The 14647-nt window shown below is 40.7% G+C and overlaps 1 protein-coding gene across 1 annotated transcript; it reads left to right on the top strand.

The window, feature by feature from the left end:
- Positions 1-2324: 2324 nt before the first annotated feature.
- Positions 2325-5896, top strand: SULT6B1 (sulfotransferase family 6B member 1). The gene is given in 6 exon segments (XM_059843278.1): positions 2325-2336; positions 2613-2688; positions 3662-3785; positions 4442-4532; positions 4799-4955; positions 5766-5896. Coding segments are annotated over 6 exon segments (591 nt in total).
- Positions 5897-14647: the final 8751 nt, after the last annotated feature.

Raw genomic sequence — 14647 nt, 5'->3', positions numbered from 1 at the left:
AGGCACAGACTTCCCAAATCGCCTGCACTGTGCTCCCCTCCATTATGCACCCCCCCTTCATTATATAAAAGAAAGAAAAACCTATTCATAATTCTATTAAGTCTTTGTTCTTTTTCTCTAGGATCAGGAATTTAACACGGCCTTGGCTGAGCAACAGTCTGTGTTGATAGTAACATTTTCTAGAGCTAAGAGTTCTTTGGTTACTTCCCTTTCTATAAGTTCTTAGCCCTATCTACAAGCAGATCCACATGGTCTGTTTGTAAAGCCACAGGCATCTTATTATTTGCATTTTCATTGTCTACTATTATTCATATTGCTATCAACTCATATTATGGGACTGACTTTATTGCCAAAATAAAAGCTCTTCTGTTTTCCTTAAAAGGGACTTAATTTTCATTGTAAGATGCTTACCCCCCTCTGCCAGTGTTTTGTAAGATTAGATATAATATTTTTGCTGCCCATTCTTACAGGGAGATTAATTTTCTGATTCTCTTTTCCCTTGTGGCTGGGTTTGCAAGTATTGCTTGTACTCAGTGGAATTTCTTAGTAAAGCAATTCCTGCTCTGAAGATTTTAAGTGAACGCGATCAACCACAGCAGCAAAAGCTTAAGGGTTGTTGGAGAAAACATGAATCCAAGAAAGGAATTCTTTGCATTATCATTGTAGCAGTTGTGGCTCTAACCATAGAATGTCTTGGATCATGGTCTCATCTAGCATATAGAATTTGCATTGTTTGGTAAGTTCTGATGTGGAAAGAAACTGTAGTGTATTTAGGGAGTTAAAAAGTATGCCTGTAGGGTTTGGGGTGAATTTATAGCAGCTGTGAGACAGAACACTGAACTGTAAGAGGCCAAATAAAAAAGGAGCAGGCACAAAATGTAAAATATGCATCTTTGTTTTAAGGAGCCCATAATCCCTTTGGGTTAGGGTCCAGACTCCTCCTGGACCCTACAAAGAGGTTGTTTGTCATATCTTGGCACTGGCTTTTATTTCTCAAAGAGTTTGGAAGAGTTCAGGCGTGGAGACATGATATGGGTTGTCTCAGATGTTTAGTAACTCAGTAAACCTCTCCTGCTTAGGCCAGAGGATGAGTAGATTAAAAAAAAAAAAAAAAAAAAAAGGGATCTCACGCTGTTAAGGTCAGGCAGTTTGTGGTAGCTCAAAAGGAGAAAAGGAGAATACTTTACTAAAGACCACTGCCAGTTGTTCAGTAGGAAAGGAGGCACACAGCTCCCTGTGTTTGCTGAGGCATGCAGCAGCTTGTTACCTGGTAGGCACTCTGGTGGAAAAGCCTGTATTCAAGGTGAAAAAAGGCAAGACTTGAGGAAAAAGAATGAAAAGGAAAGATTACCTGCCCCAGTCTGAAACTAGAAATTGCTGGGCTCCCTCTTGCCCCCTGATGTGACACTTGGACCCACCAAGCCATAGTACCACCAGGCAGAAATAAAAATGCCGGCTCCACAGCTCCATTGCGGGGGGCACTTCCCGACCAGGACACAGGGAAGCTGCTGTGGGTCAAGGGGAACACCCTGCTCCCCTGCTCTGTCCTGCCAGCAGTCGGCAGAACATTTGGGCAAATGGGAGTCACGGAAGCCTTGGGGAAGCTGGCTCGGCGGTGCAGCTCCAGGAACTGGCCACAGGCTCATGCTGAAACGGGATGTAGAATGGGGGAGGCTTTACTGAGGATGCCTTCCAAAGGGTCAGGGGTGGGGAGGGATGCAGGTGCTCTTCTAGCGCTTGTTTGCACATGCCTTACTGACAAAGCTACAGGCACAGCTGGGGACATGCACTGGCAGTGACATTGAATAGGTGACTCTGCTTTGCCCTTGACCCAGGGCAGCAGAGAGAGACAGGCACTTCCCTCAGCAGAATGAGTGGAGTTTCTTGCTAATTTCTTCTTTCTCCTATCCAGAATCTTCTTATGTGTCTCTCTGTAAAACGCAGGAAAGCTCTCGTAATTTTCGACCACTGACTATGTTATGAATATATTTTAAAAAAATTAAGTGCATTGTTGAATCAGTTTTGCCTCCAAAAGTGATTCAGGAAGGTCACAGTTACAAAGTTGTTGAGGATCTCATTAATAGAAAACATTACTTTGTTTATAAATCATTTGAGTGCTTTGGTGTTTTTATTTGAAGACTATTATACTGAATTAAGCTTTGTAATGAAAAGGCTCTGACATCTTATTTAGACCTCAGACATGTTTTATTTTGTTCTCTGGCTTTCTTGGTGCAGATATGAAATTACTTAAGTTGATTTTAAATTATTTGATATATACAACTGTCCACAGTATACATGAAAGCACAGAATTAATTTTGGTATATATGGAGATCCAGGTAAGTATCATTTTAGTAAAAAGAAATTGTCTAACCATTTAAAACTGTTTTTTTCTCTCTCCTGCACTCCTGCACAAAAGTTATTAAAATGAAGTCATGCAGCAGGTTAGGCTATTTCTCCTAAAATAGGAAAGAAGTTAATTTTGGATGACTAATGCCTTCTGATTGGGGGTTCTTTCACACAGGAAACTGTCACAAATCATTGCTGCACCTGTGTGAAAAATATGTTTTCTCTTCTGTTTCTGTTTAATTCTGAAGAGGATAAAATAGATTCAGTTTCTAAGGATTTTGATAACACATCTGAATTAGAATCCTCTCCCCGAGTCTATTTTCAAGGAAAAAGTTGTAGTGGGTTTTTTATTTTTCCAAGAACAAGCCTCATCTCTCTGACAGTCTCAGTGTGCAAGACTAATTCTGGGGTCATATTCTTTTTTTGCACCCAAGCAGGTGGCACTGAGGGTAAACAACTTGGAGACAGTGGGAGTCTCGTGATGCTTGGGCTCTCTTAGCATCCCCTACAATTTACAGTAGCTTCAGGGGTGTTGGGGTTGACAGAAGCAGGGACATAGGTAGAGCTGTTGGCAGTGCTCTGAAATTGCTGGAGTGTCAGGATTTCCTTTTTTATGCAACTCTTTTTTGTGCACAGGCATGATAACAATGAATGTGGCAGCAGTGTCTCTGGGGCATTGGCTGTCTCCTTGCAAAGACTCATGAGATAAAACTTGAGTGTTTCTGGTACTTGGTCTCTGAGCAGTGACAGACACTTAGCACTTCCAAGTTGCACCACAGAGGAAATGAATAATTAGTTGAGGGATAGAGATTTTTTCCATGTATTATTGTTATTTTTTCCTGCATGAGGCAGGAAAAAATAAAATGTATCTGGCAAAAATATTTAATGTGTATAATGTGTTTTCAGTGGTGTTTATGCTTCTCTGAGGATTACAGTCTCTTAAGGATTTGAAGAAAATTATTGAAAAATGGGAGATGATTGTAACAGCTGTAGTTTTCTAAAGGAGCTTTTCCTGACAGGAGGTTGGCAAATGGTTCCTTAATATTTCCCAGATAGTTATGGGATGGTATTCAATGACAATATTACAGTCTCTCAGTTACATCTCTCTACAGTTGCTTCATGACATAAACAAACCTTAGAAGTGGTGATAAGGTCTTTACTGTGATTATAATTTTGTTCTACATGCCTTTATTGATAAAATATTTTATACTCCCACTATGTTATTGGTTGCAAAATGTCTGGTTATACTATCACTTTGGTTGCCAGGGTAGATGAGTGATCTAAAATTGTGGCCTCTTTCTCCCACTCCACATAGTAGTGTTGTTTCAAAACCCTAAAGATGCAGCTGTTTCGTTTTTCCATTTCCATAACAATGGAATGCAAAGTGTTCCCAGTTACAGCTCCAGGGGTGAGTTCTTCTCAGGATTCATGACAGATCTGTATTTTTACAGATGCTGATTGTAGCTGAAAAAGCAACAGGAAAAAAATATTTTAAAAACAACTGAATGGGGCCAGTGGGAAAACAGCTGTGCCATAATTAATTTCCTGATGGCCATATGTTGCAGTAAAGGAGGCAGCTGAATGCCAGAAGGGGAGAATGTCCAAAAGATGTTTTGCTTCTGGGTATTTGTTCTTCCAGCACAGGGTGAGGGAATTGCAAGGCAGCTGGACAATGTCATTGGGTCAACATTCTGCCACTTAGTGTTGGAGGAAATGCTTCACGTTCAAAGTGTTAATAAAATGGCTTTGTTTCTTTAGTGTTTCTCCACATTAGGCCAAATACATCATTAGCAACCCATATTTTAGATGTCAGGCTTTGTCTGTTAAAAGATGTTTACAGGACAGTATAGTCACAGAAGGGAAGGACATAGTGAGATTAATGTTAATGTGTGCAAACTGTTTACCTACAGAATTTCAGAGGAAGCCTCTGTTATTCTCCTGTACAGACAGTACCACGGAAAGGACAGGCTGTTCTTTTTGTCTGCATTGATGTAACTAACAGGCAACAGAAGGCAATTCTTCAGTTGTACAGAAAAAACGTGCCCAGTTAGAAAGAAAGATCACACCAATGTTTTTTTCTCGTCTTTACACTCAGCTGGGGATCCTGTTTTGATCCTGAAGTCACCTGGAACAAATACATTGAAGATAAGAATATTATGGTCATAATATATGAAGACCTGAAAGGGGTGCAGCAGATGCTGTTTACTGATAGTCAAAACACATCTGAGCTCATTCCTTGAAATCTGTTGAAATTAAGAGGAAATGGCACAGGTTTCTGAAAAGGCAAATTTAGTGACAAGTTGAGTCTGGTTATATGGAAGCAGAGTTCCTGAAAACAGAAATGCAACACAGAAAACAGTGAATGAAATCAGTAGATGTGCAACCCAAGTGGGTGACTCCCTTTTTCAGAGGAAGCATATTGCACATCTCGCTTTCACTGCACTGCTTTCAGAACCTGACTGCCAGTGTAAAGCAGATAGCTGCATTCTTTGGATTCTCACCAACAGCTGAGCAGATCAAGGCCATTGCAGAAAGGCATACTTTCCAGCCAGGGAGTGTTAAAGCTCAGGAGACTCATGGTGCTGTTGGCTTGATTCTTTTCCATAAAGGTAAATCTGTTTGTATTTTGCCAGAGTGGTGAATGGTAGCTCTTTGTCTTGGGCAGACAAGAATTTGAATCAATAGATGGTCAATATTTATGTGTAATTTTCAAGGCTGGATGTTGTTTGAAGAAACACTGATTGTTCTTCAGGAATCTCAATTGATTTCACCCCAAGGGCCAGTACCATACCTCGTTGTGGTATACACTAAGCACCAGCTAAAACAAAGAAGAGTTTTATCTTGTCTTCTGTGACTACTGGGGATGGCCAGTAGACTGATTGCCTCCACAGATCTTTCTGCTTGGGTTTTCTAAATAACCTTTGGGATTGCCTGTGGACCACAATCAACTCACAGAATCCAGATGCTCCACATATTGATCTGTGTTTTTTAGCCATGGATCAGGCTAGAACCTCAGACAACCCCCAGTTGTGAGCTCTCCAAAGTCTAGATTAAAGGTAGACTGCAGCTTAGAGCAGTGTCTGGTTGCAACAAACAAAGCCATGTCAGTTAAAAGCCACACTTTAGAGCTTTCTGGGTTGGTGTCACAGCTTCTGGTCACATTTTCTAGTCTTCTGCAGCTGTACAAGGTATATGCCAGAGCTATAAAGGCAGACCAGTAACTTCCCGTGGTTGCTTTATGTTCACATTCTATTGAAGACACCAGACATAAAACAAATGTATTCTTCTGTCAGATATTTTTTCATACAGGAAAAAAAATTCTGAAATATGATAACAAAGAAAAGTTAGTCTTTTGTTGTAAATGATACTCTTTGGTTGTTAGAGTCAATGATAATGATTTCCTCTTCTTTATATTCAAGGTGATTTTGGAGACTGGAAAAATGTTTTCAATGAAGCTCAGAACCAGTCACTGGCTGCCAAATTCACAGTGAGCTTAGAAGTAGCTAAGCTGGGAGTGAAGTTTAAATATGATGTGTATTGCAAGGCCTGAACATCCTTTGCAGACAAAAACCCACTAATGTTCAGGCTGTTTTTCATTCACTTTGAGGAAATAAAACAGAAACCAGTACAACATCCAGTTAAAAATTTTTGAATATCCATGCAATTTGCAAACCTCTTCCTGCTGGCTTAATTATACAAGCAGTCCTTGCCTGAGCATTTATTATTATTGAAGGCCATTGGGCTCTCTCAATTGCAACCTGTGGAGCTTTGACCTCCCATGTTTTTAACACTGATTTTTAGCTTTGATCTCTTGTTTGTGGTAGAGTCCTGTGTGGAATATATATGCAGTAATGAAACCTGCTGAAATCATTGGAAATATATTTAGTAGGTTGGAAGTGATTTTCCAAGAGGTGTTCTAAAGCAATCTGAAGTGTCATTTTGATTCTTAATTTCTGAGTTCATGGGATTCATATATAATTTTGATTTCTAGGTTCATAGTGTAAAATGCAGTTGCAGAAAGTCTTGTAGTTGCATTTTACTCCTTTCTGTGTGCTGATCAATGGAAGAAAAAAGTAAAGGAGCTCAGTGGTAAAAAATTTCTTTCCCTTTCAGCAGTATTGTGTTTCTTTCCTTTGATAGTTTGAGATCATTGGAAATGGAGCCTTTGCCTGGGTTATCTGTGTTTACCTGGTTTTGCTTGGGTTACTTTATGCTTAAGAGTAGTACGTATGATCTCAGAGCCAGGATGTGGACTTTGCCTGGGTACCTGTCTGAGAGCTTTGAGCTGTTGCTGTCCGGAACAGAATGACTGTGCTTTGGTGGAGCCAGAAGACTGATGTGCACAAGATGATATACCACTGAACAGCCTCACTAAAGGTGTCTTTTTAGGATACTGTTTTTCCTTGAGAGGCTGGTTAAGCACCAGTCTTTGGCAGCTGGTTGTTTTTCTCACCAGAGATGTTTCTTTATTTTTGAAGGAAAGGAATCCAAGGGAAAAAGTGCTCAGAGAAAGAGTATGCAGATAATGGGCACACAGTTGCTAATTTAGCCAGTAGAGAAGGTTACAGTCTTCTTTCTCATAGTTTTTCAGTTTCTGTCTGATAAATAATTACTTGTGGTAGATATGCCTTGGCCAGAGAGAAAACTCAAGTGTTGGATACTTGAGGTGTTGACACAAATGAACTCTGTGAGAGCATCTGCACACTTTGTTAGCTGATAGTAAACACAGTGAACTCCCAACCATTCAATGCTAATGAAAATCCCCTTCTAAAAGTCTGCCAGTGATAGGGGAATGATTAAGATGGCTTAACTTCAGTGCTTAGTTAGGAACATCTTGTCATTTTGTGTTCAGGTCTCCACAAAATCTTGTTTGCCTCTCTTTCCTAACATACTACCCTTTACTTTTCTTCTCCTATTCTAGCCATGTTTATTGCAGCAATGTGACAGCTCATTGAGGGTGCAAAAAACTCCAGTTGTTGGTCCTTTAGGCTGACTAACCTAAAGGATGCCAGTGTCCTGCAGACTGGCATTTACATGGTGGGAAGAGAGGATCAATGCAGCTGTGAATTTTCTTTGAAAGTTAACAGCTGTAATAATGGTAATTTAAAATAAGTAAACCAAAAGTAAGATACCAGCAAGGACAGAAGAGCTAAATAGAAATCACAAAATTGAGCTGTATCAGAATGAAGTGTGCTAATACCAAATAAATGAAAGTTTCTGGTCACTAAAGCTATCTTAAATAAAGCTGAGGTTCCCTCTAATCTTTACGTAGGCACTGGAAAAAGCAGCAGCATTCCATGGCTATTTGTCTCAGCTGTACCTGCTGCAGCAGTGGGTCAAGATCATTGCCAAGAAATTAGTAAAAGTCAGTTCAAAAGGCTTTGGTCAAGGATGGTGTTGAAGCAGGAGCACTAGTTCCTGTTAAAATAGGTTGTTGGAATTACTGATAGATCAGTAACGGCTAGCCTGTGCACTTTAAGTTCAGTGAAGTATTCCAAAACAGGTCAAGAGGAAATCCTGTCTCAAGATGCTAAATAGGCTGCTTTTAAACATAGTCTGAAAAATAGACCTTTTGACCAGCAATGTTATTTAGAATGAGGCTGTTTAGCTATCTGAGGGAATATTTTATAGGTGATGTTCTAAAATTCCTTCTGTCTCATCTGCACATTCTTCCCAGAGCATATTCACATATTCATTATTTGCCAGCTAGTGATGGGCATTAAAGGATGAATATAAAATTTGTGAGTGTGAGGGTCAGCTGATTTGTTTCTGCAGCTTTCTGTGTGTTACAAGTTCGGCTCTGGTAAAAATTAAGTGGTGAGGTACTAAGGAAGAAAGCTGGACCTAATGTCACTGGAGAAAGGGAGAATTTGTACCTTCCTCAAGCACTTTAGCACATTCAGGATGAAAAAGAACTTTGAGGTGCTTTGAGATGGTGGCATTATCCACCAGGTCAAATCCAGTAGCTCACAAAGATTGCAGCTATAGACAGCAGCTAAACCAAACAAGCAGTAAAATCAAGTTCCTCGTTGTAGAAACTCACCATATATTCTTTCCATCGTAAATGCAGGAAGCAATTTTGTATATGTATTTTCCATTTCTATATGTTATGCTCCCTTGATATTTTAGCTTGTATGTTTTTTTATTATGATACTCAGCAGTAAAACTTTGAATGGTGTTTCTGACATACAGCATTTAAGGAATGTGTTGGATCACTCAGCTTCTAAATAAGAGGGTATTTTCTATTCTTTGACCACAGTTTTGATATCACCTTCTTTCTGTATTTGTAATCGGCTTCACACTTACCATATTTCAGCAGTTGTAGATATTTATGGTGTCTACATTTATGGTAACTAGTAAATGCTGTTCTATTAGTACTTCTGTTACCTCAGTTTTCCTTATGAGCTATTCAGTAATGATCATAAGGCAGGAAAGTATATCTAAATGGTATTGGAAAAGAAATAGGAGGTCTTCTCTCGGAAAATAAAATAATACATATATCTTTTCTATGCAGAAGATAGTTCCCTTGTGTGTGTCCAGAGTGTCAATAACTCTGCTGAGAAGGAGAAGAATTCTGGTATTGAATTATAATAAAAGTAAAATGGGATTAAAGCAGACAGAGCTGAGCTCAATTTTCTCATTTGTAAAATGTGAGCATTTCATATTGCAGCTTTATGCAGTACATAAATTGGAAAGATAATTAATGTTGAATTACAATAGAAGTGCTGTAAAAGCACAGAGCACATATGACATCTACAGCAACATCAAATAATTATTTCTGAGGCTAGGCTGTTATAAAGTGTGGCAAAAGGATTTATAATGAAAAGGGACACAATATACAACAATCACAATCTTTTTATGACATCAGATGCCTGGACTTGTATTCTAATGTGTTCGTTTTTGGGTTTTTGGTTTTTTTTTTGTTGGAGTCCAAACACTGATCTGTATTTTGGCTAAAGGACTTTCGGTGGGGATTAGGACCTTCTGTTTTACTTGTAACACCCTGCAGAGCTTGGCACTTTGACAGTGGAAGTGTTAAAATGAGAGTGGTTAGTGATTGTTACAGATGTTAATATTGTCAGGATTGATGTAGAGGAGAGAAACAAAGAACAGCATCATTCTGAATGAAAGCACATTGTATCGGTGCTGTGTCTGAGCTCGTTGCTAGAGCACTCTGTAAAATGTCATTTATATCCAGGTATTTATAGATACAATTAGATACAATTGTCCTGTATTGCTATTGCACTTTGCAGTGCATGTCAATTTGATAGAAGAAGTATTAGGCAATAAAATATTTAGTTTGTATCTGAACTAAATGTTTATCATATGATTTTTTGGCTTCTGCAAAAATTTAATGGGCTTGAGGAAGACAGAAAATTAGTCTTTGACTTTGCTCAAAAAGTGAGGCAGTCAGGAACAGTCAGGAAATGAAAGGGAGCTGGGAAGCTGGTATCTTGGGAGGCTTGTGTACTTGTGAATAATTTAAGTTTATTGACATATGCTTGTGGGGTCTCTGGTGAGTTCCCTGCTGTTTTATATTTTACAAGCCAGCGAAGCCATTTTCATTGCTAGAATATTCATTAGCATTGCCCCAGCAGGTAAATAACTCATAGTTGCATTATTGTGAATTTCTGATATATCCATAGGCACTGTGTTTATATTCAGAGGAAAAAAGGAAATGCTAATCTTAGGCATTAGACATACATCCCAATAAATGTTTAAAAAAAACCCAAAACAACAAAAAACCAAAAATAGAATGCTTACAATCTTCTGTTTTTCTAATTTATTTCTCACAGACAGCTCTTGGAACAACTTCTGCGGATGTGGTGAGGCCTCGTGGAGGCTGGGCTTCTGTGCACCTCCATTCCTGCAGCACCAGGTGGGCAGTGTCATGGCAGGTGTGAATACAGGGCCCTCACCTCGCTGAGAGGAGGCTGAAGTGGGAAACCCCCTCTCCCCTTGCCTTGGGAGCAGTGGGAAAACTCCATGGCTGCCACAGCCCATGGCCTTGGGGTTCTCCTGCTGCAGGAGCTTTCTCGCTTGGGCTGTCTGGTGATACATGCCTGGCTTTTAAAGGTGAGAGAAGTTGTTCTCCTTGTTGGAAAGATGCAGCTTAGTTCTTGGAGCTGGGGCAAACACAGCTGGGAGTCAGTTCCCCTCCTGGTGACCGAGGGTGCCAGCCTGCCTGGGGTGAGCCATGCTCTCTTGGTGGTGAAAAGCTCAGTAGGTTCCCCATTCTGTCTGAATCCCAAACTCCTAAGGGTTTTTCTAGCAGTAAAGCCTGACTGTGTTCTTGCCAGAGAGAGGAAAAACATAGTGTGAGGGCATGTGGGGGAACAGAACCACATAAAAACAAGAGGGTAGAGAGGGAGGTTGGCTTTGAAGGCTGTATGTGTTTGATGAGTGTGTGCCCCATATGGCTGGAGATCGTAATTTGGAGCAGAAAGCCTCGGGAAAGCCACCTGCACAATGGTGCCAGTGGGAGGTGTCTGTGCCCTCCGGAGTCTCAGCAGAGCAGCAAATGTGTCAGAGTGCTGGGGTTTGCTCAGGTCCTTGTTGTACACAAAGCACAGTATTCATGGTCAGGAGTAAACAGGGCTGTAAACAATCTTCTGCTCTTATCAAGTCCAAATGTCTCTGTGGCACTTAATTGCTTTTGCAGGCCATTTTATGCCTCTCCAGCCCTTGTGCCTTGACTTGCCATTTTAACTCAGCAATCTGAAGCACAAGAGACAGACAGTGTATTTTATACATGGGTGATTTCAGAGTTTCTGGACAGTTCCTGGTCAGGCCCTCTAGGTCTCTCTTGTGTTGCCTTTTTCACTGTCTATGTTTTGAATGGTTGATGATTTGAGGGCCATGCAAGTGCTTTGTCTACAAATGAACTGTTTGCTAGAAGCCCAAGGGCACTGAAAGAGAAGAAAAATGCATGAATATAGAATAAGTATCATTAGTAAATGCTGTAAATGTAAAGCTGTTTGCTGGCATGGCAGACCCTCAAGAAAAACAGAAGTAGCCTGCGTTTGCTTCGGAAGGAAAACTGTTCAAAGTCCAGCATTAAATCGTTGAGGCTTGGAGGAAAAGACAATCCCTAGGTCAGGTACAGCTGTGCTGCAGTCTTTCAGAAGGTGTGGAGGCTTCCAGGGCTGAATCCTGCTTGCTCCCTGTGTAACCCACTTGTGGCAGCATATCACTCCTCTGGCAGGTCCATCTGCACCCCAGAGCTGCCCTGCTGTCCCCTGAGGCAGTGCCAGGCATGGTGTCTCCAGCACAGGAGCTACTGAGATGCTACAGCAGTTTTATGGTGAGCTCAAAGAGACAAAAGGAGCTTGAAAAGAAACACACTGAATGTTGGCTGGGTGGTTTGCACATGAACATGAGCAGGCAGGAATCAGCTTCATTCTGGGAGTCATGATTACTGCAGTTCTGAGGGCCCACATCAGCAAGGGCCAGCCCCTCTGAGCCGCACTGATACTCAGCAGTGTGACCCACAGGAAAGCAGAGTCCCACAGCATGGATGCAATAGGAGTGAGTAATCCAACTTGCCAACTCTAAGCCAATTTGTGAAATGTCAGTGTCAGCTGAGGTGAACAGGGTGAGTAAATGCATGGCATCATGGAGCTGCTAATGGGTGTACATGGGAGAGTGGCTGCAATATTGATGCACTGGAAGAGTGAAGCAGTGAATGAGTTTGTTTGGGGATGGTCTGGAAAATGGCACTTGTTATTTGCATGTTAAATATTGATACCTGCACTCACTAATCTTTTTAATGCCAATCTGAGTGCAATTTTATAGTGTTGTGGGGTGGTTATATATAAACCACCTTCTTTTAGAAATAGTTGTTTAGAATTAAATGCAATGTTATATTGCTGGGGTTCATGGACTTCTGCTAACTTTCATGAACACAACAGTTAGTTGGCATTTAATTATATGTGTAGCTAATCCAAAGCAATGCAACATTTTATAAGGATAATTGGTAAGTTGTCATGTAGGTGGTTTCTCTAAATGGGTTAGCATTTAGAAGGATAAAAGAAATTGCACATAAATAATAGGTTATTAGAAATAAATGGGTAGGCAATTACTCATAGTATCAGAAGTGTACAATTCAGTTTACAATGGAATTCTCAGAATGCTACAGCTACAGTATTTGCATAAAATAACCTCTGAAATTTGTAGTTTGCTTTGTTTTCCATTTAGAATGCCTTGTGTAATTATTATACTAAGTTCCCTTTTGAAGAAAGCCACTATAATATTAATTATGTTAATTCTGATGCTGTGAATAATTGTCCATGTATTAAGTAAAATTGATTTTTGGTTTTGGCCCCTTAAATATGAGTGAACCATCTTACAGGGATGTGGGCTTGGTATCTTTGGGGCTATTTTTTCCTTATTTTTGCATTAGAGTGGCATACAATTAATGCTCTATTAGGAACTGATTTGAAGCAGGGGAGGAAGTTTGGACCTATATTTATCTTTGGAAAGCATAGCTGGATGGTGGGGATCGTTACAGCAAAAAAACTTATTTTTTTTCCTTTCTGTGGACCATAAATGTCACCTGAAATTAAATAGAAGAAGAGAACAGTGGCACATTCTGTTCTCAGGGAAATACTCTCCTTAGAATCAGCTGCTGCTGTGGCACTGGCATCAGTCTGTTGGGGATGAGTTTGACCTCTGAAGTGCTCTCCCCTGTAGGTTGGAAAATGCTCCAAGTCTCTTTCTATTGAGGGGAACAGGAGGGAGTTAATTTTGTGCTGGTTTTTTGTGCCATGCAAACACAGTTGGGTTGCTGAGGGACTGGCACTGGTTTAGTCAGTAAGTGCTCGTTTTGTTCCCTCTGTTTGATTACCAGGATCGGTCAAGAGTAGTACATGAAAAGACCCATGAAAATGCCATTCAGCAAAACATGGCATGATCCTGCCCTGCAAATGTCAGATTACTATTTGTATTGTGACAGCCCATTTCTCTGTGCAGATAAAAAAGCCCATTGTATTTGTGCAGCATTACAGGAGAGAGATGTTGAATTATGGAGAAAATCCTGAGGGACAGCAAAGTCTCTCTAGCTGGACGTAACTTCATCACTTCTGCTCTCAAGACAATAGTCCTGAGAATGAAACCACAACATCTAGGTACTGGCAGTGGTTACAGGATATGAGGAACATACTGGAAATGTTGTTTTGTTCTTTACACTGCTTTCCTTAAAATACAATCTCAGGTTCCTTCAGGCAGATCCCCAGGGGATTTCAGTGTCCCAATGCCCTGAGGTCAGACATCGATGCATCCCCTTTTTTGCTCTTCCCCACCCCACAAAACAAAAAAGCAGCAGGGACTGGTGCTCTCTCTTTGTTTAACCAAAGTGATGAGGCCAGTGTCCCCTTCTTGTGTTTATGGAATGACCTTATAGTGAGATCTTACTCCTAACTTTAATTTCTTCTGCACATGGAGGAATCAAACCTGTGTCTCCCAAGACAGAACAAGACAGAAGTTGTGCACTCCTGTGTTATAAAGAGGCTACTCTCCTGTGGAAACCATTGCACAATCAGAATTAGTCAGGCAAGACAGAGTGACTGTGGCTGACTGGGCCAACATACATGCTGCTGGGAGATGGGAGCTGAGGGACTGCACCTGAGGAGGAGGGAAGGAACTTGCTGGTCCCTTGCACTCTGCAGTAGTACACTCATTAGTCACTGAACTCTGCATTGTGCTGTATTTCTCGAGTGGAAGTGGCTGCTGCTGCTGTGCTTGGTGTGGAGAGCAATCCTATGGGTGCATGTCAGGCAGGCACGTGAGGTTAGAGGTCCTCAGGGAGACTGGGAAATGTCCTTCTGCTTATTCTGGCATGGGAGAATGAAAATATATGGACATATGGGCATGAAAACAGTAAAATTCTCAGGTCAAGTGGAAGTTTCTGCTCACATAGTAACATTCATCTGGGCAGACTCCTTTGCCTGTTTGTTTTACACTTGCTGGATATGAGAGCAGTGCCCTGTCTCCATCCATGTATCCATTTCCATATCCATGTATCTCAGGAAGAGGAACAGGACCCCTGGGAAATAAATGTAAAGAAAAGAGGCTGGAGAAATTTGAAAAAAAAAAGCAATTTCTGACAGATGAATGGTGGTAAAAGGTTTCTGAGGATTGCTAAAAAAATCTGTACAACCCAGTTGTACAGTCCTGGTAGGACCTCTTTGTCCAACTGTCCTGTAGCTTTTAACCTCTGTTGTATCCTAATCCATGTCTGACGATATCCATTCTGGTATATGCAAGAAAGCACAGCATGGCTTTTTATGACTGCCTTGTGCTA

Source organism: Haemorhous mexicanus, chromosome 3 (assembly GCF_027477595.1).
Source record: "Haemorhous mexicanus isolate bHaeMex1 chromosome 3, bHaeMex1.pri, whole genome shotgun sequence".
NCBI classification, from domain to species: Eukaryota; Metazoa; Chordata; class Aves; order Passeriformes; family Fringillidae; genus Haemorhous; species Haemorhous mexicanus.
The sequence above is the reverse complement of the archived record's forward strand: the minus strand, read 5'-3'. Positions and strand labels throughout refer to the sequence as shown.